This window comes from Nylanderia fulva, unplaced genomic scaffold (genome assembly GCF_048542155.1).
Source record: "Nylanderia fulva isolate GAGA-0341 unplaced genomic scaffold, ASM4854215v1 Scaffold30, whole genome shotgun sequence".
NCBI classification, from domain to species: domain Eukaryota; kingdom Metazoa; phylum Arthropoda; class Insecta; order Hymenoptera; family Formicidae; genus Nylanderia; species Nylanderia fulva.
This window is the reverse complement of record NW_028190369.1, coordinates 1395449-1420987: the sequence shown is the minus strand read 5'-3', so window position 1 is coordinate 1420987 and position 25539 is coordinate 1395449. Positions and strand designations below refer to the sequence as shown.

General features: G+C 33.8%; 3 protein-coding genes across 4 annotated transcripts in view; 1 reads left to right on the top strand and 2 right to left on the bottom strand.

Moving 5' to 3' along the window:
• Positions 1 to 132: 132 nt before the first annotated feature.
• On the top strand, positions 133 to 3493 carry LOC114930590 (uncharacterized). Of its 2 annotated transcripts, none has more exons than XM_085484621.1 (7): positions 133 to 235; positions 310 to 569; positions 657 to 949; positions 1249 to 1404; positions 1485 to 1599; positions 1714 to 1891; positions 1971 to 3493. In XM_085484621.1, the coding sequence occupies exons 2-7, from the start codon at positions 357 to 359 to the stop codon at positions 2099 to 2101; spliced, it is 1086 nt and encodes a 361-aa protein (XP_085340747.1). In that variant the 5' UTR covers positions 133 to 235; positions 310 to 356; the 3' UTR covers positions 2102 to 3493. The 2 variants fall into 2 exon arrangements, with proteins under 2 accessions (XP_085340747.1, XP_085340746.1); XM_085484620.1 differs by having other exon boundaries at positions 134 to 207.
• Positions 3494 to 3735: 242 nt separating this feature from the next.
• nAChRa3 (nicotinic acetylcholine receptor alpha3 subunit) lies at positions 3736 to 20758 on the bottom strand. Its single transcript, XM_029302413.2, has 12 exons — positions 20699 to 20758; positions 17178 to 17317; positions 16771 to 16815; positions 12276 to 12385; positions 12007 to 12187; positions 11160 to 11275; positions 10673 to 10841; positions 8902 to 9038; positions 8431 to 8589; positions 7295 to 7477; positions 6421 to 6637; positions 3736 to 6122 (listed from the first exon to the last, which is right to left on the bottom strand). Exons 1-12 carry the CDS (start codon positions 20748 to 20750, stop codon positions 5922 to 5924), a joined length of 1710 nt encoding a protein of 569 aa, XP_029158246.1. The 5' UTR covers positions 20751 to 20758; the 3' UTR covers positions 3736 to 5921.
• Positions 20751 to 25539, bottom strand: part of LOC146722532 (uncharacterized) — a 59385-nt gene continuing 54596 nt past the window's right edge. The window contains exon 6 of the mRNA XM_085484622.1: positions 20751 to 20816. Within this exon, the coding sequence (XP_085340748.1) occupies positions 20771 to 20816 (46 nt within the window). The 3' untranslated portion in view covers positions 20751 to 20770. The remainder of the gene's footprint in view (positions 20817 to 25539) is intronic.

The following is a 25539-nucleotide window of genomic DNA, read 5'->3' as shown; positions in this document are numbered from 1 at the left end:
TAATACTCTAAATAAATATTTATTTTGCTATTATAACATCTGTTCATATTTATCTCACGTAGATTTCAGTTTTTGAAAAACCCGCGGTTTTTCCTCGCCCTCTTGCGAGGATTTTGAGAGGGAAAGTATCAGCTGATCACAGTTCACATGGTTATGGTTATACTAGGTCATGCAAATGCATGCATATATATATTTATATATAAATATGTAAGCGAAATGAATAATAACGAGAGAAGTAAAACATAAATTTAAGTACTTCTTATACTAATTATATACCTAAAATCTCATTACACATATTTAATAATATAGTTATATTATTGTCGCACTGTCAGACAATAAAAGAAAGTATGTAAAATATGTATGAACAAGCGGCGAGTAATTGGGCCGTTGGCCTATATTCTCTGTTCGATCCAACGAATTTTCTGCCTTTCTTACCGAATTTATGGAACAAGCAAGCTATCGGTTCACGTTACTCAAACGACACAAAAATACGAGAGACCGATGTGCTCGTAGGATATCTTGTTCTATTCTGGGCGATACTGTATTTGCTGTATGTCAAATGTCTTAATGTGAGTTTTTTATATGTTGTTTAGCGTATTTTTATATTTCTTATTAATATATGTACTTACATATTTGATATTTATTTTTCTTTATAGTCCCTTTTCAGGCGTATGCACTTTCCACTGATACAACGAAATAGGATAATCAAGGCAACGTGGAATTTTGGATTCTGTTTTGGTAGTGTATGTTACATGCAATCATCAGCTACGCAAATCTTAAACTTTGCTCCGCACAAGCTGGGAATAACATATCAGGAATTAGGGCTTGCGTTACACAAGAGCTTTTACCTTCATCAAGCAGGAATTGATATATTGTGTTGGGGAGCTTGGATGAAGGGCTGTGCAAACTTACTCTTTGCATCTGTAATCTTGAATCCATATCTGCAAAAGTAAAGCACTCAGTTATAATCAGTCACTATTCTTTTGAGACATGATATTTTTCGATTATTTATTTCTTTATATTCCTATTTTTTTCATTTTATCTTCTTGTGTTTACTAATTCTGAAGATTTTCAATAAGTCTAAAAACTTACTTTGACTTCTAATTTAATATTAATCATATTGAAAATTGACACCATTGCTTTTATTGTATTATTAATATTATATATGTTTGTATACATACATACATATATATATATATATATATACACACATATTTATTTATTTATTTGTTTATTTCACAATTATAGGTGGTGTACAGTTACAAGTACTTTCCTAATATATAAAACTATTGACATTGGGATAGTTGATGCTTGTAGGATCCTGTTGTGTATTTCCAAATTATTTTTTCAAACTATTGGAAGATCAATTTGTAAGCTGTTATTTTTATTCCATTGCCTAATTTGGTTAGTATATGTTATATGTAATGCTTCTATAATATCAATTTATTATATAACAGTAAAGCTAATTATATGTCTATTTACAGGATATATTTATACTTGTATTATGTGCCTACATATATGCTTTGGTCAGAAGAAGTTAAATATACAAGGATAGATCTTGGTCTGTGGCTTTGGTTTATAGCAGAATGCCTAGATTCGGTGAGACTATCTTATATATCATCTCAAGTATCTATACGTTAGATAAAGATTAATACTTGATTTATAAATTTAAATATTGACAATTACATATATGTAATTTAAATATGTGATTAGGTATGGTTAAGACTTATTGGACATGCAAAAGCTACACATTGGCTTGAAATTTGCCTATTTCCACCACCAACACAAGAAGCAATTGAATTAGCAGGCATTCATAAAAGGCATAAAGAGTCTTTGAGAAAATTTAATAATAATAAAGCGAAGAAAATTGAATTATGGCAAACCCTAGTTTGTAAGTATGCTCGTTAGTTTAATTTGAAATCAAATCTGAATTGAATTATAATTTAAATAATATGCTATTATATAAACAGGCGCAATGGCAATTAAAAAAAAAATTAAAAGGATGCGTCAAGCTAAAAATAATGTAGATGAATTGACAGAAGATCTTAAAAAAGCAGAATGTGAAACATATACGTTAAACGACGAGCTAGCGCAGGATTAGCAAATTTATGCAATTTTGAAAAATAGCATTTGCAGAACTTATATTTACAACGACTTACATTTACGAGCTTTTCTCAGATGAATTTAATTGCACGATGAAAGGATAGTGAATATATATATATTGTGATGTCTAAAATATCAAGTTTTATCAATTTTTTAGAATTATACATAAATTATTTTATATGTTATTTTCAAACAATTACTATACTTTCTATTGAGGAGACATCTTTGTGCAATTACACTTTATGTAATTGTAAATTAGTAACACAAAGCAAGTAAATTACATCTTCTCTTCGTAGCAATAAAAAAATTCAAGAGTAACACACAAGACTGTATATTGTAGTTTTTATACAAAAAATTAAGTTTTATTCGAAAATTTCGTAGATATACACATTTCGTAGATTTATGTAGAAAATTAAATCACTTTACACGTTTATAATTTAGTAAGATGTCTCAACAACAAATTAAAATGTAACTCAATAATATAATAGAGTTAAAGGCATTTTTAAGAAGTACTTTAAAATATTGTTAATATATCGTTAATTGCCTTACTTGCAACTCAAAGCACTGCTAGTCACATATAGATGTAACGTACGATATATGTTGTCGAATTCTTGTCCATGACATAAATATACTTTCTTTTTATGGAATACGATTATACGTAAATTCTCGAAGTGGCAAAATTATGAAAATAATTATGTACATGTAAGATATAATATGCTACATGTTGTTAATATGAAATTGGAATTGTTATGTAGTTTACATATTTATCAATGATTATATGTAGACCAAATGAGACATCTCTAATTTGTAATAACAAGTTGATTTTGATCACATTATAAAGTTCTACATACAGTGAATTTGATATCTATGATAATTCAAGATATATCTGTTTATGGCAGTAAATATGTAATGTAAACAGATTGCATTACATGCATTTGAACAACAAAACTAATGTAACAGTTTCAATGATAATGCTAGAAATGTACTTAATTGATATAAGAGTTTTGAGCTTGGTGGACAAAATGTTGTGCCTATCATTGCCTTAAAAGCAGAATATTACTCGGTACTACTTTTTTTTATTCTAGGAAAAGAACAATCTATTTAAATTATCACATAGTGTCATTTTTAAATTGTAAAATAAAGACAACGATAATTTAATAGATAAGTTTAATATCGATCTCTTAGAAGCAAAATATCTTATATTATTTTATATCACGTTTCTGTACATATATAGATTATTTATGTTTATGAATGTATGCTGCAGTCAGAAATGCAACTTGTATTAAATATTACTGCACTTATTTCGATAATATAATCATTTTTATTGTTCTCATGCATCCATATTTTATGCACTGTTTGTTAAATAAAATAAAAAGTATTTAAGTTAAAATATGTGCGTATATTTTTTTTTAAATTTATTTTAGCAATGAAGAGTCTCTTAAATAGTTTACCATTGTATTTTTTTCATTCAAATAAAAAATAATCGCTAAAATAATAATGGCACTTTCTGATTAAATTTACTTGCTCTTTTTATCCTCAACACAATTTTGCAATGTAACAGTAACAATTTTAAAAATAACAAACTTGGAAGAAACCTTTGTATATGATTGAAGAAAATTATATACGTTTATGTTATTTATCGACAAAATTATTATATTTCGATTCCAAAATGATACATCACATTGCAGGGTTAATAAAACTTACAAATTACATCCATCACGTAAATCATCTGTCTATAATTCTATAATTAATTTATTTAATCGCGCCGATATACAATCTAAAGTCTTTTTTTCGTACTAAATTATATCGAAACGTACAAAGTATCAAACACGGCGGACTACTGATGTCTCATGATCCGATTACATGTGTTTCGCTAATAAATTATCGATCGCAGTACTTACTGTTTTCTTTTTCTCTTTTTGGCAAGAATTAGCGGCGTACCGCCGTCGTTGATAAAAACGAATTGGAATTTAATGCTACTGTAGGAAGACGATAAATCATGGAAACGCTATCAAACAATTCTCGCTATCGTATGTATATTATTACGTATTCCGTCAAATCCGTTTAATAAATTGCCGACCGTATCCGGCCGGTATATGTGGTGCTGGAACAAATATAATTACGAAAGTTACTCTTATTACAAACATATACATTATGAGCAATAAAAGTTGAGTCCTCTAAACTTCTCTTCTTTTAGGCCCAACCTGTTCTCTGCTTCGTGTAATCGATGCAGATATATTTAGAATTTCATTTTTTATTTTTACTTTTTTAATACGAGAGAACACGCACTTTCGTTCTTTGTGAAAATATGGCCCCATTGTTACAGGCTCGATGTAGTGTGTTGGGAAATGTAATATTCCTTTTTTATTTTCTGTGTGTTCCTGAGTCTGCAACAGGCTTCGTACAACTTCGTGCCACTTGCATCCTTCATCCATCGATATTTCTTTTCTTTTCGTTATATGTATAAACACCATAAACGTATCTTTTATATGAAACAAAATCTGGCAATGTATTCGGAATATTTTCTTATTGCTCGCATTTTTTGCATTCTCAAAGAATTCTTTAATGTACTGACAAAATGAAGTAATCGTGTGTAATAAATGTTTGTGTCTATCGAAAGAGTTAGAAAAATGCAACTGGCACGAAATATGTACTGTTAAGATCTTTCTGAATTACTTCTACAGTATATACGTGTTTATCCTCCCTTTACCTACTATATATATTCATTTCTTTTATTAAACTTCATTATAATTCCCTAGTCGCGAAACACAGGCCGCATCTGAATCCGATGATGTTAAGATAAATTCTTCTTGTTGCTCGAATTTTGTTATCTTATTGCATACGTAATAAGTAAAGATTCTATTCAGTAAACAATTCGTGATTAACTTGGGCGGCAATAATTTACGTAAACATATTGTGAATTTGTAAAATAAAAAAGTTTATATTTCAACTTATATTTTAAAAAATGCATTTGATTAAGCTGTGCAGAAAACCGCATACTTAACTTTATCAATTTATGCGCAATTTGAATTTCCTTCCTATTTAATTCGAGAAATAAGAAGGTATATCTTGTGTACATCGGATTATACGTATTATCTATACATTATGAACTTCTTACGTCCACGTGCTACACGGAATCAAACGCGATCAGCGTGCAAATAGTTGAGACATATTTGTTGTCGTGATACTCCTTTCTTTACCTTCTTTACCTTCTATGCGATTGCGCAAAAAGTGTATTCTGCGCTGTAGCTCGAGAATTCTTACTAAGACGACAAAATCAACGCACGGATATACTGGCAGATCGCTATCCCCTACACATAGGTCCCTATAATTATTTAATATATCGGCGCAAGTGTATCTCGTTCATAAATAGTATTACTATTAAATATTAATTGAAAAAAATGCCAAAGTAATGAACGGAAACGATATCGCTAAAATCAATACCTCTAATTTCGAAGATCACAAACCTAATTTGAGAAAATATTCTGATTCTTTTAATTCACTTAACTATACAGAAAAGAACGTATATTTTTTAATTAATGTATATTCAAATTTTATAGCGAAGTAGAGAAAGAGAGAGAGGAAGAGAGAGAGAGAAAGAGGAGTATAGAACACATATTGTGCCTTAATAATAAGAATTCTCTGTTCGGCAGCGACACAACGATATACATTCACGCAAAGGTCAAAGACTTGGCGAGGCTTCAGTCTCTTTCGGACGTTAATACGTTTCGTTAGTCGTATTTGTCGTAATAGATTGTTATGTATGTGTTCGCATATGGCTTTACGCGCGCGGCATTAACGTAATTAGTAATTATCCCTCAGAGGGGGCTCGTGACGATGTGTGGCTTGGCAGTGGTGGAGGCGATCTCGGAGAGTCGTACATCGATGGGAATGCGATCGTCGTACAAGGTCGGCGCCTGTAATATAATCCCAGCCGTGCCGACGATTACGGCTAGCGTAAAGATCCAGAGGAATAGTCTGTCGAGCACCATTGCGACGTATTTCCAATCCTCCTTGACCTAAGACCATCGATGACAATTAAAATATGTTAAGTGTAAATGTGTTTTCTTAAGCTAATTGCGAAGCGACAAATTATTGAAACAATATTTAATGTATGTCATATAATTTTTTAGATGATACATGTCATAAAAATATAAAATGTAAAAGATATTTGAAATATATTTCTTATAACAAAATATCGAATAATATCCAGAGTTTATTCGACGTATGTTTTCTTGCTTCTGATATCTTGCGTCATAATCTAACATGACCACGGTAAAGATCCAGGAGCTTTAAAATGTGAAGTAATATAATTACTCTAGTAGAATCCTCTTCTCTCTTTGTATGATCGGCGATGAAGCGGATGCCTTCTATGGCCTTGTACAATTCTGGGCAGTGATGCCAATGGTGAAGCGTGTTGCAGAGAGCGTCAACGCTCTCCTCTGTTGGGAGCTGGGGCGGCGGCTGTGCGGCCGTTGCCGCTGGAGAACCGTGGATACGGCATGTGCTTCCTAAATTTACTGCCTCCAATTCCCTAAAGAGATAATAATTAAATTACCATAACAAAATGATGAATCACTTCGTCCAATTTAAAATAAAAATTAATCATATAAAGAGCTATCATATTTATATTACGTATATGTATATACAATCTTGAAAGAATTGATGAACAGTGTCGTGCAAAAACGAGTTAATAAATAATTGTTTATAAGAAATTTTTTATATATCAAAATATGAATATTTTTCATTTCAGTTCCATAGTTTCGAAATTTTTTTTCCGAATTTTTCGAATAGTTATTTTAGCACCTCTGAACAGACGGCATTCGTTCGTTGGAATATTTTTGACTTCACTGAATTCGTAAAACCATCTTATCATGAAGAATTTTATATCGTTGACGCACATATACTTGTATGACCTATTTCTTGAAAAGTCTACTCGGTGTCGCGTAACACTGATTTAAATCTAATTTAAAAAAGATGTATTCTTACGAGAAGTAGAATGGGAGGAAATTACTATATATTTTTATCTCTTATATTATTTGAAGGATGAAATAGAGATATATCATATTTAAAGCGCGAATTTATAATATTCAAATAAATATTGTATTTTATTTTGCGTTATCCATATGTAAAACGTATGTATATTATTTTGCATCATTAATTCCGAGAATATTGTCGGGGAAAAACGCACCTAGGATGTAGCTCGTCCCGTGAATCGACACTAGGAAAAAGCACAGAGGACTCGACCAACTCCGAGGCCGAGGATTCGACGAACAGTGATGGATCTCGCAATTCGAGACCATTGCATGTTCTGACCATCACGCGATGCCCATGATGCCCGCCCAGGCTACGCTTGTCTATCTGGTACTGCGGCCTGAAGTGGAAAAACAATATCGTTTACCTGACACAGAAATTCATTTCCGTCTTATCAGATCCGACTCCCAAACTATGAGAGTAATTACATTCGAGATTTGATACAATCTGTCAGTGAATGTGTATGCATTATGCATTTTATGTATTTTTTAAGCTCTTGATTAATAATTAGATTAATAAATTATTTCGAACGCATGTGTGCAAATTGATTTTCTGTATTCATAATTCTGAAGTCGACATGCCTTAATTATAACAGTTTCAAGCTCAGAGCTTACAGCTGTTGAATGAGTCATTGCTTCGTAAAATTAAGCTCACGACATTTGTAGCTATACATGCTCTTAATTTCTAATTTGACAAAGCTGCAAATGTTTCGCGATATATCATTGTTAAATGATAAGAAACAATTGTAATGATTTTATATGAATATACGATAATAATACAGACAGCAGCCATGTGATAGTGCTTAATTCACGCGAGATAACATATCAAAAATATGTCATACATGAAATAAAATTCCTGAAGAAAGGTTGTGATTGGAACATGTCAAAATTCAATTTCGTTACCTGATTTTTTACATTATTTTCAATTTAATAATATTAATAAAATATATGTTCTTTTAATTTATACGTGGCATTTAAATATATAACGCAATGATATTAATTTTGTCAATCTATAATAAGACGACACGAATGACACTCGTTTCATTTAGCAAAATCGATATGAGAGGATCGCCAGAAATCAGGAAATTTTATTTGTATGACAACAGAGAGCGAGGAAATGCGATTAGAGATTGGCATATACAATGCAACGCGATGCACCGATGGTGCTAAATGCTTGCAGGTATGACGTGACACTAATGTCACGTGCACAGGGAAACGCTAATGAAGTGCTTTAATGCTCGTTTTGGCGCGATTCCAATGACCGGGCCACAAATGTCGGAAGAATATATCTTGCCTGGAATCGTAATCGGTTCTCTGCGTTGGCGTATTATACCTGCGCATTACCAACAACCTTGGTAGAACGTGGATGAACACTCGTCGGACCCACGGCGCCATTACGTGGGTCTGCGGTGAACGGAAGTGAACGTTGAGGACCACCACTGTTACGCATATACTGCAAAAAACAACGCAAAAATGTCGGAAAACTCTCCTTTTTTCTCTCGCTGCTCTCTCTTCATATATATATATATATATAATCATACTTATTTTAAATTTAATTAGTACAAGTTTTTTTTACAAGGCAGCTAGAACAATAAAATCGTAAATAATACGTCAGCAGAAAAGAGCATTAAATTCTCCTACGTACATCTTATTTAATGTTAAAATAACTGAGTTAACTTAACTGATGTAGCGTTTGACGTATATGCTTTCTTATTACAATCGTCTCCTACAATACAATCGCGCGGATACCACATATATCACATACCTGAAAGTGTCGAGGATCATAGTGAAGAGGACGAATTTACCGAGGAGCGGTACCACGAGCGACGTGGGCGGGATGATTTCGGCCAGCAAGAGGAAGAACACAGTCAGCGACAATAGAATCGAGATGGACAGGCTGACCTACAAGAGAGAGAGAACAACCTATTTTCTCGGCATATCATGATGTAATCACGTTATCTGCAGAAAACGCTGGAAATTTCGTTAGACATCCGTTCTCTATTATAAAACTATATTTTCTGAATATTAAAAATGTTACAGATATCAAGAATAAATTATGTAATATATATAGGGTGTCCCATAGGAAATTGCTGAAACTAATCAGCTGTCATCATTCTTAATCCATGCAGCTACTTTTTATCAATAAAATAAACTGGTATACAAACATTTTATTTATATTCATTAGAAACTGCAGACTTTCTTCTTATTTCCAACACAATTTTTGTTTTCTCAATAACTGCATTAAAAAATGACAGTTGATTAATTTCAACAATTTCCTATAGGACAGCCTGTATAATAACATTCAGAACGCTTGTATATACAATTGTTTAATTATTTGTCCAATGTTTGACATTATTTTACAACAGGAGGATTTAATGGCAAAACCGAGAGAGATGTGGACTACACCTTGGAAGGGAATGAGGCCGATTATAGAGAGAGTATTATCTCTCCGTCCTTTCGCATTGATCCTGCGCGCCAAACATACGAGACACAGTTTAAAGCCGCTTTACTCTCTATCTTCCTTGTATTCCCATTGCGTATTCGCCGATTGTTAAACGACCGGCAACCCGATAACCTTTTCTCCCTTTTCCCCTGCTTATTCAAGCTCCTCCTGCCGCGAAAGAGGATCTCTCTATACCTTCCGCTCGACGACGACAAAGTGGAGCAATATGTCTGAATTATATAAACCGTTAAAGCAAGGATATATTGATGCTCGAGGTCGAGCGTGTCTTACAGGGAACTTAAAACACACAACACAGGCGATAAAAAGGTCGCAGATCGTAGATTAAACTGTAATGATGCACTATTTCATATTCCGATATAATCAAGTCAAATTGTTGCGTTTGCAAAATTCATTTTCAACCGCGAGAGCTCTCTTTGCATAGAATAATTACAAAGAATAAATTATTTGGTTCTCGTGGCATTTCAGGAAATCTGTGGCGCGACAAGATGAAGCAGTCTCCGAGGGCGTGTAAAGAGAAATGCCACGGGAGAGACGAAAAGGTCGATCGTGAATTAAACTGTAATGCGGAAACTATATATCGTTCTATTCTCCGACGTAATCGAATAAAATGCGTGCACTTTGATATGCAACAGAACATTTTTTTTCTAAAAAATATATCGAGCCTTCTAAAAATACAACGCAGATTAAACTACGATGACATATAAGTTTTATTCCGATCTAATTCGATAAAATTGTCGAGTCAATCAATTATGCAATTAAGTCGAAATATTTAGAAATATTTAGAGATGAAATGCTGATGAAGAGAGAACGATTACGTTATATTAAGTTTTTTTTATTTAATGTGAATATCAAATATTTGCGTCTCCAGATTTTTATTGTTCTTATTTCTAAAATAAATGCTCTGATTCTTCTGTCATTTCAAAAGTATCTGAAGCGACAAGATGAAGAAACTTTTCGACAGAAATTCTTCAATATGAAGAAAGGAAAAAATTGTGTGAAATACATCGTAATAAAATAAAATTGAAAAAGAAAGGGTTTAAGAAGAATTTGCGTTTGGCTATGAATTAATTACCTTCTCTCCACTGTCGCTTGGCAGATAAAACACCAACACCGTGAGGAATGATATCCCCATGCACGGTATAATGAGATTAACGGTGTAGAACAGAGTCTTCCGTCTCATGGTGATGTTGAAAGTGATGTCGAGGTAAGGCTCGTCGCAACACGTGTAAAACTTTTCGTTTCTGTAATTTGCATATTTGCGCGTTTCGCTTTAAACGATCGATATTATACATTAATCGCACATGTCATACATTTCTCACAACCTTCTTCGATCCAGGACCAAAGAGTCAAGGTGTTATTAATATTAATGTTGATTATTAATGAAGTTATTATTAAAATTCTTAATTAAAAGGTAATAGCTTGAAACACGGCATGTAAAAGTCAAAGTTCTCTCTACTATTATTTATAATGCTGCGTCCATATATCTATATATTCGGGAGCAAGAGATACAAATAAACTAGGAAATTAATAAAAAAAATGTATTAAAGCCATATACGTACCTTACAGCAGGAACTTCCAGTATGTCCCATTCAACGGAAGTATAAAACTCCGACAGATCGACGCCGATATCGACGACATTGCTGCCTCGTACCTCATCGATGTGTCTAAGATCGACCTTAACAGTAAATTACTAAAATTTACAACGCATTGTTGATATCGCGTTGCTTAATATCCAATTAATCGATATACTTATTGCAAACCCTGTTTCTCTCACGACGAGAATTATATTTAAAGCTAATATACATCAGCAACCGCAAGCACACGTAAAATATTCATAATATGTAAGGCGACATGATGCAATTTAAATAACATTTAATATTTAGGTCAGACAATTCGTCTGACGACCCCTTATCGGTTCTTATCACGACGTCTCGTTTATACTCCGCGACGGTCGCCATTTATACTCACGATTGTGAAGTCGCACGTGAGTCTCTAAGAAGCGACATTTGCTCAATAAAAAAAAAGATAACAAGCAACACGATCTTCCGCTATGCGAGTCTATAACCGACGACGCTAATATTCTTCTCGTCGTAATGCGCTACAAAAGTCACAATCGTCGTTTTCAGAATATTTATGATCACCTTAACGAGACTTCCGCGAGAGCCTTCCGTTGCATCAACAAAATGAGGTCTTTGAGTCCCCGAAATTAATTGGATCAATTAAAATATCTCCGAGGAAGAAATCGTCTAATTATTTAATGTCGGAAAAATATGCAAAAAATTAAAAGTAATTTTCTTCACGTCAGAGAGAACTTCCTAAGGACGTCGACGATAAAATGATCAACTGTTGGGTGGTGAAAGAAATGTTTTTTCTTTCGAAACATCCGCGAAAAATATTAACTCTCACCTGGAAGCCGTCGTAAGTCCACGAGCCGAATTTCATTACGCACGTCTGCTCGTCGAAAGGAAAATATTCGACGTCAATCTCGCAGGAAGACTTATAAATCGCCGGCGGTTTCCACTCGACTCTACCCGTGTAGTTAAGAGTTGCCTTCGTCGCCAGCGTCACCTCGAAATTACCGTCGGCGCTGTCGAACGTAACACATGATTCTTTCTCTGAATTCCCAGTCTTGAAAAAACGAATAGAAAATATTGGAGATTAAAATGAGATCTTACTTGTTGTATAAAACTATATCCGGCCTCCATATATGATCTGACGGCACGTGCAGCATCTCGACCCCACCGTACTCTTTCGGATCCCACTTCAACTTGTAATCGTACCATGACTGCGAACAGAGGGTTGCCACGTGTTATCCTTCTGTCATTATTTTCTCATGTTATTTATTACGTTATTATTGTTACACTCTTTCTTATGTCGACTCTTAACTCGAATTGGCACTGCATCGCATCGTTTTTTACTTCACGTTGCGCAGTAATCGGAAAACTTTTCTTTTATATCGCAATACAATGCTCTGTTTTGTGCTTGGCGGAATATTTTTATTGTGTAATAAAATAATTTTACTGTGTAAAAGTAGACCATGTATGATTATCGAGAATTATATTATTATATGGATATAAAGCCACTGGGGTTTAATTCTCCTTATTTATAAGAGTGCAAAATATTGATTTTGTGTTACGTTGAATAAATAATGGGAAAACTATTTTACACCTTTCGCGATTCTTCATTGCGCGCGTAAATGTGCAAATGCTTTTCTTTTAAACTCGCCGTGATTTATTCAACAGATTTAACTATCGCATCCTACTTCATGTATTTAAATGGAAAGCGACAAAGGATCCATGGTATCGGGAAAATCAGGCTGAAATTACTTTACGAACACTAGACCGTGACATCGAGGCAATATTTTGCAACTTTCCTCATTGAGAGTTAAGGCTGAAACGCGGAGATTTACATACGGTGCACCAAACTTCTTTCAGCCCTCCTGCTCGATTAAAAATTGTATCGCGCGCGCTTTATTAAAAAAATTTCTGCATCGTTGATCTAGTCAATTTTATATAAATTATTAAAAACTCGTTTAATCGAAATTTCGTTGAATAAACACAGAGGAGCAAAAATTTTCATCGCCAATATCCCAACTTTTGGAAAAAATGTCGTAAGATATATATGGGTCAAATTTTCCTGACGGATTTTTGGACGCGAATCCAAAGCTAATTCTTACTCAATAAAACAAAAATCATCACTCTTTAAAATTGTAACATTTTATATCTTCGCGTAATTATGTTTCGAAATAAATCACGTTGAAGTAATAATTTTTAATGTGAAGAAAAAACGGGCTAATTAAGAGCCAGGCATGATTATTAATACGCAAAAATATGAAAACTTAATATTTCAAAGTTTTTTTATTTATATATATTGTACTAAAATATTGTAATAAAAAAACTTTGAAATATTAAGTTTCCATATTTTCGCGCATTAATAACCATGCCCGGCTCTTAATTAACCCTTTTTCTTCATATTATAATTTTATTAAGAAAGCCTTATATCAATTAATAATGTTTAATTTATTAAAATTAATATTTAATATTAATTAATATTTAATTAATTAATTTAAAAAAATTTTTAAATACAATATTTTATAGTTAATATTTGTACATTAAAAAATTGTCAATTTGACGCAATTATTCGACTAAATTACTACTTTGTCAATTGAACATATGTACATTAAGTAGTTAAATCAAATAAACATTTTGTTAGTTTTAATGTTAATTTAATTTAAATTTTATTTTTGTGTTCAACTAACAAAAACTATTCAGCTTTTAGTTGAACAATTTTATTAAGTTTAGTTGAACAACTATTTTTTCAAGGTAGATTTAAAAAGATGATTATTGTGTTAACAACAGTTCTAAAGCTGTCTGTCTCTCCTTTCGATAATTGTCATCGACATTTATTATTGAGAAAAAATGTCTCAAATTTATTCCTTACACCTCGCGAAGCCTCGATTACTTTATACTGGCATCTTTCCATTTATAACCGGATATTTGTAGAATAATAGCGATATTAAAATTTCTCGTTAGAAATTACTCGTCCTTATACAGTAGACATACAGCATTATGCGTGCTTGCTGAATACTAGCCCGAAGCCGAAGCATCTCCGCTTACAATGTGTATATTTGCCGGATAGAATATTACTTATGCCGTTGCATAGAGCCGGATATGGCATGTACGCGAAATTTGGTCGTACGTTTGAGCCGAGGGTAACACGCTTAGTTAAACAGCGAGTGCTGCTCCACTCCGCGAAGTAACTAATTAAATATTCATCGCGAAATGTGGTACACACATACGGCGGAATTTTCGTGATCCTCGATATTTGCAGCTCCGACTTGCCGTAAAGTCGGGGATTAAATTTAACCGTAGAATGGACCATCGGAGTTGCTTCTCTCGCGATGTTTGCAACCGTATTTTGTATCGATCTCGGATTCTTCGGGCGGGGTAAACGCTCCTTCGACAATTATAATCGCGATATTATTATTATTACGTAACGCGAGTTATGACAGATACTTGTCTCGTTAAACTTATTTTACGCGGATCAATAATGTTATAACGAGCCACGGTGAGAGAGATATGGAAATATTATTATAAAGTCACGTTTCAAAAGTCGGTCTCCGGAAATCAACGGACGGAAAAAAATATATTAGCCACCGTAGCTCAATTTTGGTTTTCTCTATATTACAATCTAACATTTTTGTTAGTTATCATGCTTACATTTTAGTTATGCACGGAGAGAATTTTCTCTTAGAATTTATCCTAAAAATCATAGTAATCGTGGGACAATATTGGATAAATTTTATAAGTTTCTCTGATTAATATTTTTATCACAATAAAAAATGTTAATACCTACCACAATAAGATATAAAATATGTTCGATTAATTTTTGTCCCATAAATATCATGATTTTCAGGGTAAATTCTAAGAGAAAATTCTCTTTGTGTGGTAATTAATAATTTTTTAGCTATAGTTTAACGGAGAATTCTATAGCTAAAAAATATTAGCTATCATAGCTAAAATTTAGCTGTGGTAGCTATTTTTTTTTTTTTTTTTTTGTGCGGACACGTTATTCGCAATGCGGACATTTTCGGCCGCGTTGCGCCAGCACGAAGCGGTTAATCCCGTCGATAAATCGCGGCGAAATTAACATTTTCGTGAGCAAACTTCGCGATAACATTAATGCGTGACGGATTGTAGCGGATACTCTGAACTTTCTCTTCGCCTGATAGCTAGTACGTGGAGTAACTTGTTCTAATCTCGAAAATGTATGCATGAACATCAACGATGTGTTTAGGTTTACCGCTTAACACTAATATTTGGTGTCCTTTCGCACCAATGAGGTTTTGTTAGACGACACCCCTATAATGAACTGACAGAAGTCGCCTAGATACGGGGGATCGTGAGAACTCCCCTCACAGCTTGTAAAGTTTCATTTGAATTCGGATCAAAAGATTATCCCATCCGTTTCATCGATTTATAATTAAACTGCGCATCTATAAGTATCATTATTTTTTTATTAACACTGTTATTTTTGTCTTTTTAATTTATAAATTTATTTCTTTTCGCGATTATCGAACAAAAGCTCGATCGCGACGAGCACGAGTCATCGAGGACTCGAAATAAAGTCCGGATAAATCGAAATTTGTAATAAAATTGGTACGTTTCAATTTCAGCATGAATTTCAATTTATTCGAACTTTATTTCTATTACCAATCTCGTTATTCATCCTATTTTATTTTTTTGATTGTTTTTTCAACTGTAGTATATAATAATTAAAAAGTCTCGATATCTCTGACAAGCACCCGACAAGAGAAAAACTAGTACAAATGTACTAGAAAAATTATGTAAGCACATATAAACAAAATTAAAATATATGTTAAAATTCCGTGCAATTTTTCTTTGAATTACAATTTTTAAAAAATATATATATATATACATATAACAGATATTTCTGTAAAATATTTCTGTTTAGTTCTTCTTTGAGTCCATAACAAGATCTTGGAATTTATGAGGTGACGACTTGCAATCGTGTTACAAGGCACATACATACATATCTATCCTTTAATGACCCGATTCTCGAGTCGTGAGTCGCGTATTTATTACACGAATCTATTTCGCTCGATATATATCCCTGGAAAAACGGTCGCGCACACATGGCGAATCTATCTATCTTACGTAATCCAGCATTTGAAAGTGGGTTGCACGGTTCACCGGAGTTATTTTCTGGCTTTTCGGACGGAAGCTCCTGTCCGATCTTCGTTTCTGCGTCCATACGCATACGAAAATCCGCGCGCGTTAAAACGTGTCATCGACAGAGGCCGGTTGCGGATATTTATTTTCCACCTGGACGAAGAATGGTCACCAGCCATCGGTGGAATTTTCAACGGACTTCGAACTTATCGTCGTACGATCAAAAATTATTCCATTTATTTCGCGAGTTATTTACGCGATTGCTTTTAAGATAATAATTTTTATGAAAAATTGATAATATATCGAAAACAAGTGCATCGATATTTTTTCGGTAATTAATTGCTATTTTTTCAGAATATAAATTTTGTTTAATATATTTTTTTAATGTATTTAACAATATTTTGTAATCCTCGATATTTTTAGTTCTCGTAATTCTCTTATGATAAATATATATGTATATGATTGCAAGATATATTACCTGTTCGACCCAGAGGTTCGTCGTCATGATTTGATTCTTCAAATTCTGTAAGAGAATAATTTTGTGAAAATACGTCACTGCTGCTCTGAAAATATATTACAAGCCGATGTAATCTCATGCGTATAATTAAAAAATATATTACGCGAGATATGCAATGTATATACGCATCAACGACATCTGTCGTACTATAATGTAATAACATTAATTATGATAAAGTATGAAAATGCAACTAAAAATTCCTTTTGTCTTCAAATAACAATAGTAATAAAATATTTTGAAATATATTTTATATATTAATATGCAAGTACATAAATATCTATATTTGAAATTCTCTCTCAAAATCTCTGTAATTTCCTGTTCTTTTTTTTTGTATTTTTATACAAAAAACAAAGAAGATCATTGCTTACCACATCGATGAGCTGCGAAAGCTTGAGCTTTATTTTAACGGTGAGGGCGTCTGTGACGTTGATCACTGGACGAACCAGCTTGTTGTAATTCGACAAGAGGTCGTCGTATAATCGCTTCGCGTCTGGATTTCCTGAGCATCCTGAAAATACAGAAAAAAAATATGTCCAAATCCCACATTTAACAAAACATGTCGATATTCTAAACTTAATGATCTAGAAAAAAAATGTACACTAAAATAACTCACAATAGCAAAAAAAAACTCTGATCTCAAATATAATACCAAAGTTATATTTAAAAAATATCAAATTGTGGTAAAAAAATATAATTCATTTTTATCTGAAACACACAATTAATTTTGAAGTTCAAGTAATGATTTTCTGAAATATACATATATTTCTAAAAAAAAAAGATATATTATATTTTTATAATTGTTATCTCAAAGTTTCCTTTTTCAATTGGTTTTGGTGCGAAGTTTAGGGCTAATATCGCGTCGGACAGTTGGTTGCCGAATAAATAAACGAAGCGAAAATACGGCTCCGAAGGGACGCGAGGAGAGGAGAAGCGGGAAATATTTTATACCCGAGGGCAGATATCAAAGGAAGAGAGACAGCCGTGGATGGTTTATCCACGTAACAGGACAGCTCGGTAATTCCGCTTCGTAGTTTTCCCATTATCCGCGCTCATGTGAGAGTGCCGTGTGGATTCCGCTTTGCGCATATTTAACCCTTTGCCGTACGGCAGTACATAAAGTATTGCCGTCATTATAAACACCAACACACTAAGCCAAGAGCTACGAACTGGATATAACGCGCTATCATTCGAATTATTCTCCATTCATTTGCAATTTCAAGATAAAATATTAAGCTTCTGGATTTTCGCACAAATTGCTCGCATTAATCTTAGAACGCACACAAAAGTGCGATTTAAAAAGAGTATTTTACTTTCGTTTTAACGTTTAATTGCCTATCTTCTTGCTCATCGTTTCCCTTCGTTTTCTTTGCTTGAAAAAATAGAGAGAAATTCAGAAGGCCAAAAATAAACTGAACATTGTAAAATTCAACATGGATGTCAATCTTCTATCTGTATTCAACGATTATATCGGAAACATGCTGCGCGCTGCTAAGATTAAACGAAATAAAAATGTATATATCTTGCAAAAATAGTTCCAGTTTCTCCATGTTTTTCTGCTACCTTATATTGATTTATTTCGATACATAAACTATACAACGAATTATCATTTATTTACATCGTCCCTCCAACGCCAACGCAGCTAAGAAAGTTTCACTCTTCAACGCGAGAAATCGATATAGAAGCGAGATAAACATTTGTTTATTCGATAAGACGTGCGGATGTGCATCGATATTTCGTCATTATGATGAAGTCGCCGATAGATTCGGTTCGCCATTATATTATTTATTACGCTCGCGTGTCATTTTATCGCCTTTTTACGAGCTCTACCTCGTAACGCGTGCACGATACAACGTCGCCAGAGTGATTTTAATTTTGAAACCAAGCCAGGCAGCGCCGGGGGCTGTTTCGGGCTCGTCGTACGTCGGACGGTAGTCGAGAAACTGGATTCGAGACAAGCTGGAAAACTTCTAACCCCGTGAGACGAAAAGTTGAAGTCGCCCGTAAGAATATCGATAGTGATGTCCCGAGAATTCTCCGAAGATATTTCGAGTTTATTCCCGTTTTTAATACAAATCAAATACATACAATTCTCGAAAAAAGAGAAACAATTTCCAAATGCTAATATTAGCGATACGTTGAAAATTGTACGTATATTGAACATTTCTATAATGTTTCATTAAAAAAGACATTTCAATAGATCGCTTTATATCGTAATATTCTTTTTGTAATTATTCTAGTTTATTGAAATTTTGCGAAAAATATTTAATAACGATGGAGAACATTTCTGATTTTATTTGATACACTTTCAATTAAATATATTTTAATGATACATATATGTTTTATTTTACTGATACATGTTTTATTAGTTTTGTTTTAAATATTTTAATTTCAGAAGAATTTGAGAATGTTTCAATAATCAAGTATGAATGAACAAACTTGTCTACAATAATAAAAAAGTTTTCTAAGAGAGTTCTAAGAGAATTAATATTTTTACCACAATAAAATATAAAATATGTTTGATTAATTTTATTATGTATTGATATTTTTATTGATAAATATTAATCAGAGAAACTCTTACAAAATTCTTCCAATATACCATATTGTTGTCCCACGATAATTTTCAGAGTAAATTCAAGAAAAAATTCTCTCCCTGTATAATTTATTTAAGCAATAAGTTAATTAATATTACGCGTATAACGACACCATGAATGCGTACGCTAATTCCTCAAACAGAATTTTACTCAAAGGTTTTTTTCGGTTTAATCAGAGAAACTCGTACAAAATTCTTCCAATACTATGTTATCCCACAATGTTTTTCAGAGAAAAAATTCTAAGAGAAAATTCTGTCCGTGTATAATTTATTTAAGCAATAAGTTAATTAATATTACACGTATGACGATACCATGAAATGCGAACGCTAATTCCTGAAACAGTAGTTTCCTCGCAATTTTTTTTCGTTAATCGCATAATTTATTGCCGCGGTCAAATTGTACTTGCGCGCATTTTCCGCGATAAAAACTAACATGTTACGGCCGTTTGGCAAATGCACTTTACAGCACGGTGCAATTTCGCATAAGTGCGGGGAAGAAAAATATTCCAAAATGCGATCGTAAACACGAACACGAGGTGCTCGCCTATGCACGGTCCATGCTCGCACGATAGTGTGCGTTACGCATCTCCGCAGACATAAGTTGATAACATATGCGGACGCATGTAACGACGCGTGCGTTCGTGGATTATAGCGACGATTCGAGCTCGCAAATATACCCTCAGGACAACGGAAAACGCTTTACGAGCCTCGACTAACGGATTTCATGTCTTCATTCACGTGTCCCTGTCATTATTTGCGCATGCACGCGAGAGTAATATTCGCCCGTGTCTATATGTATGCGCCTAGCTCGGCGTGTGTATTTCTCCCGCGAAATGGAGAGACAAATATTTGATAAGAAATGCTTTTGTTTGCCAGAAAATAAAAAGAAAAATAAAACAGACCATCTAAATTGATTGACGAATTATACTATTCCATATCCATTCGCTATATTCATATTGTTAAACATTCTTTTAAACAAATATGGTATAATTAAAAGAACACATTCTCCATATTTTAACAAATAATGTCTTGTAATAAAGACGAAAAACAGATCAGAAAATTAAATTTTTCAATTTTTAAAAAATTGAAATTAGCTAATTTGGAGTTCATTAAATTTAATTAAAATATCTACATCATGTAATTCATGATTTAAAAAGGAGATGAGTATATTTATGATTATGTTACGTGACAGATGTGAAGATTTTTTTCGGCGCAATTAATGTCGGAAAGATATGAAATTTTTAGACGATGGATTTATATAGATCAAAGACATGTAATTTCTAGATTGATTATACGTACCTGATATGAGCACCAACACTATCCACATGATCCCCACCAGGCTCTTCATCATGTCATTGTGTCACGTCCACCTCATTTCTTCTCGCCTTCGTGCGCCCCAGACCCCTCAGTTTTTGCACTGTAATAAAAAAAAAAAAGATTGACCGATCGTATAAAAACCCAGATGGTCTTTCAGTCTTTCCGTTCTAGCCTCTAGCTTTTAATTTTCATATTATATGATGTATTCAACTCTTGTAAGAAAAGATATCGTTTTGAAAAATGTATGAATATATTATACAATATTAAAATAATATTTATATTAATACATATCTGTGAAATATGTTTATACGTTCGTAGAATATTTTTTTTCTCGTTTCTCGGTCGAGGCAGCTAATTGTTTTGGTCGCAACAAAAATTGAGAATCCGCAGTTTCGATTAACAGGAGTATTGAAATTTAAATGAGTCTAATTATTCGTGGCCGTACGCAAAGTGGAATTTGTCATTTATTACAATATCGCAACGCCGATCGAAGATAATGAATGTGTAAAGTATAGACTGTGGATAACATTGGTTTGGGAATAAGCAAGGTAATTATAGGGTCATCGCGAAAACTTACAATCATTTTCACGTTCGCGCGCCATGAATTCAATTAAACACGCGATAAACTACGGCATTACAGGCAAAAAATGCGATAATAGTTTTGCAACAAAATTGAATATATATTCTAAAATTGAGATGTCATCGCGATTGATTTTCAGAGTCGAATATACTGGAAATTATTTCACAGATAATTCATATAACTCGAATTCCGATACAAAAAACGTTAATAATAATTTGGTGTATTAATTTCTTTTTGTATCGATACCTCCTGCTGTCAAAATAAAATTGGTGATTTTTAACAGCGATCGATTCGAAGCAATCGTTGCCGATCTAAATTCTTTCGCAACTGTATTTCACCGCGATCGCAACAACGACGCATAATTTTCTGTGTTTGCTTTTTGTGCGAAATAGATATTTGATTCATGGTTTTTACGAGCGGGCCTGAGTTTTACGTGCCGTTATCGGTGCCAATTTTCGCGCCAGGAAATTTATGACAGTCATAAGAATCGCATTACACGATGTCGAACTCCTTCTGCATTTTGATATTTTTGCAGGTGGTACGTAAGGACTGACGCCAATTATTACCGCAATTCTGACATTTCTGAATTTTCTCAATTCTAATATCTCTCCTCCCGAGAGTATTCTAATCTTTCGATGCAAACCGATGGTGCAATCGTGGTCACGAATTTTTTAAATTATCGGCGCTCTTTTCAGATCGCTTCTCCGACATTTCTCAGTCAGAGCTTTCTAAACAGGGTGTTTCAGAACTGGCGGAAAAGTTTTTAATGACAGATTCCTGAAATCACTCGAAGATGAATTTCGAAAATGTCGAGACACCAACAATTTTCGAATTATAAACAGTTAAAAATAAAGGCTTTTTTGGAAACTAAGCCTTGTGGAAATAAAATATTAACAGAACTATACTCTTCAGTTAATTTTAGGTAGAGTTTTCTTTAATAAAATAATAGCATAAATACCTAACAGCAAAAATTGGGAACATGCTAAAACTGATGGCCTTCCTCAGCATTTTCGCTAATTGTAAGGAAAAACCGTCTCCAAAAAAACTTTTCCGTTCGTTCTGAAACACCGTGTATAATACAATGTTATGTACATATGTATTTTATTTTGACACATCTATATTAATAAAGTCCTCGCTTTTCGAACGTCAAGCACAATTTTGTATGCTACACAAAATGTAAGCGGTCGCGCTGCGATAGGTATAAGAAATCCCGAGTAATTCATTGTAAAACTGATTCTTCGGCCGATAACGTCTCCCCTGACTTGCGGAAAGGATCATGACAGAATGTCGCAGTGAATCAGAATAAAAGGAGAACGGCGATACAAAAGTGTCGCCGTCCTGTCGCGAACATGACACGAACCAGCTGATTTGCCGCCCGGTCCGCAGGACTTTTTTCGTTTATCCGCTTATGTAACGCGCGCGTCGCAGTGATGTCGCTCGTGTACAACCCCTATCCGGCACAAGTGGATTCTGGTTGAAGTAAATCCGACTCGCACTTTAAATTGCAAAAAAATCGCTCGCGGACAACGTTGTTTATTGGCGAAAAGCGAACCTCCCTTCTTTCTGTCTCTTTCCACCATCTGCTTTTTTCACCCTCTTATTTATCTATTGTATTTATCTACCTTTCCCGCAGGGTTGCACCGTTTATTCTTACTGGCGCATGTACACGTATATTCTTCCTCCATTTCTTTGTTTTCTCTCTTTATTCTCCCTTATATTCTGTTCCACTCGTTACATCGCGATCGTTTTGTCACTCGCAAATGGTTGCATGAGCATTTCGTGACCCGTTTCGTCGTGAATTTCATGGAAAACAAAAATCCTCGAAGAAACTCTGTGCAACGTAGAGATTACGGAACAATTTACGAGTGAATTTCGGAGGATTTTTCGCACCGAACATATTAACGTAATTAATCGTGATAAGAGATTCTGTTTTTACACGATTACACGATTTAACACATATTGCGATATCCTACAATTTCAAGAGAATTTTCTCTTATAATTTATCCTGAAAATCATGGTAATCGTGAGACAATATTGGAAAAATTTTATGAGTTTCTCTGATTAATATTTTTACCGCAATAAAAAATGGTAATACCTACCACAAGATATAAAATATATGTTCGATTCATTTTACTACATACATATTAATAATGTGATAAATATTAATCAGAAAAACTCTTATTAAAAAAATTATTCCATATATTGTTCCACGATTACCACAGTTTTCAGGGTAAATTCTATAAGAGAAAATTCTCTCCGCGTGTAAAATTTGGAAACCGACATCCTTTAAAAAAACGTTACTGTTAAATATCGGTCTGCTTTCAACCTGGCATCTCGTTGACAGATCAAATGATATATATGTATAGATCGAGAGAGGAAGAAGAGAGTAATATTTTTAGCGCAATAAAAATGTTAATATCTACCACAATAAAAGATATAAAATCTGTTCGATTAATTTTACCACGTACATATTAATATTGTGATAAATATTAATCAGGACAATTATTTCATATTGTTACGCGATTACCACATAATTTTCCGGGTAAACTCTAAGAGTAAATTCTCTCCGTGTAAAATTTGGAAACCGCGACATCCCTGAAAAAAATGTGACCGTTAAATATCGGTCTGCTTTCAACCTGGCATCTCGTTTACAGATCAAATGATATATATGTATAGATTGAGAGAGGAAGAGTCGAGTTTCGAAAATCAGGAAATCCATACGTTTGGCAATCGTTCGCAAATCGCGGGGAAACGGGCTCTTCTGGTTAGAGAGAGATAGATGACGGGGCCGGGTGTACGGCGGCCGTGTGAGTGGCAGGCACTTATTATTATCGGTTATCCGGTTCCGCGAGTGCCAATATTCTGTTATGCGCAACCCCACGCGTCAGTCTAGCGCGACCGGACTGGCTGGCCGGCAACACATCTCGCCACCCGGTCGCCTCTTGTCCGTTCTGCATCCATTATTCGCGCGGCAGTCAACTAGCCAACCGATCGGGGTTGCATTTTTCCATCTCCGAAAACCCGATATCGCTGTATAGGGCCGCGTACAATAAAATTCGAGCATATTGTATACGGGCTATACATATATGAGAGATATCTGCTAGAAAACTCGCGCGCCGTTTCTTCCGTACTTTTTCGCCGATTCTTTGAGCCAATTTTCAGCCTTTCGTGAAAATGTCGAAAAAGAGACAAATTTTATATACCATTTGTCATCAATTTTTCAACAAACTAAGCATTTTATCCCTTTGTATTTCTTTAAAGATTGTCTTTATAAATTGTTTATTATTGATTCTTAGATATTTTTGTTGAAATGCAAAATCGGTTTCAAAAATTGACCAACAAATCCGCGTGTAAAAAGTCCCTTGATAGAACTGCGAAAACATGCATATATACATATATATATATATATATATATATATATATACCTATATATATGTATATACAGGTAGATTTTACAATAGATAACAGAAACTTCGCTGCGATGTATGCCGAAATGAAAACTCGACAGGCTATTAATCGATGCGCAATCGAACTCGATCTACGTGTAAAATCTGAAAAGCTTTCAATGAAAACAATCCAACAGTCGGATCTTCATCAACGCTCGTATATTGCATGGTATGTCGACGAATGCATCACAACGTTTGTGTTTTATTTAAATTATTCTCTTTTTGTGCAGAAAGCTTCATTTATTGATCACGTGTATATTTGCTGTTCAAAACATGAAATATTATAAAATTTTCATTGAAAAATAATCTCTTCAAAATTCATTATAAAAATACCGTCTTGTATCGTTATTCAACTTTTTGAGACAATCTGCCAAAAAAAAAATATATATATATATATATATATATATATAATATTGATCGGGGAGAGATACTGCAAAGTATATAGGTGTTCAACCTATAAAATATATAAAATTCATAATGTATAAAACAAACGGAAGAGTTATCGGGACAGGTATATGCGAGAGATAGGCTCAATTAATAAGTAAAATTTAACGGCGAGCACGTATTCGGATTATTGTCGCGTTTCGCTCGAGAATCATTTAGGAAACTTCACGTTCTCTTCGTTCATGAAAGTTATTTCTGCAACGTGGCTCGGAGATCGATAAACCCCGAATCCGTCCGTCGCTCTGTCCATGCCTGGCACTTTCGCGAGCTTAAAAGGTGGATAATTATCTCCGTTACGTACGAGCAAGAAGCTCTTTAAACGGCTTTTCCAGGATCCGCTTTCTTTCATCGCT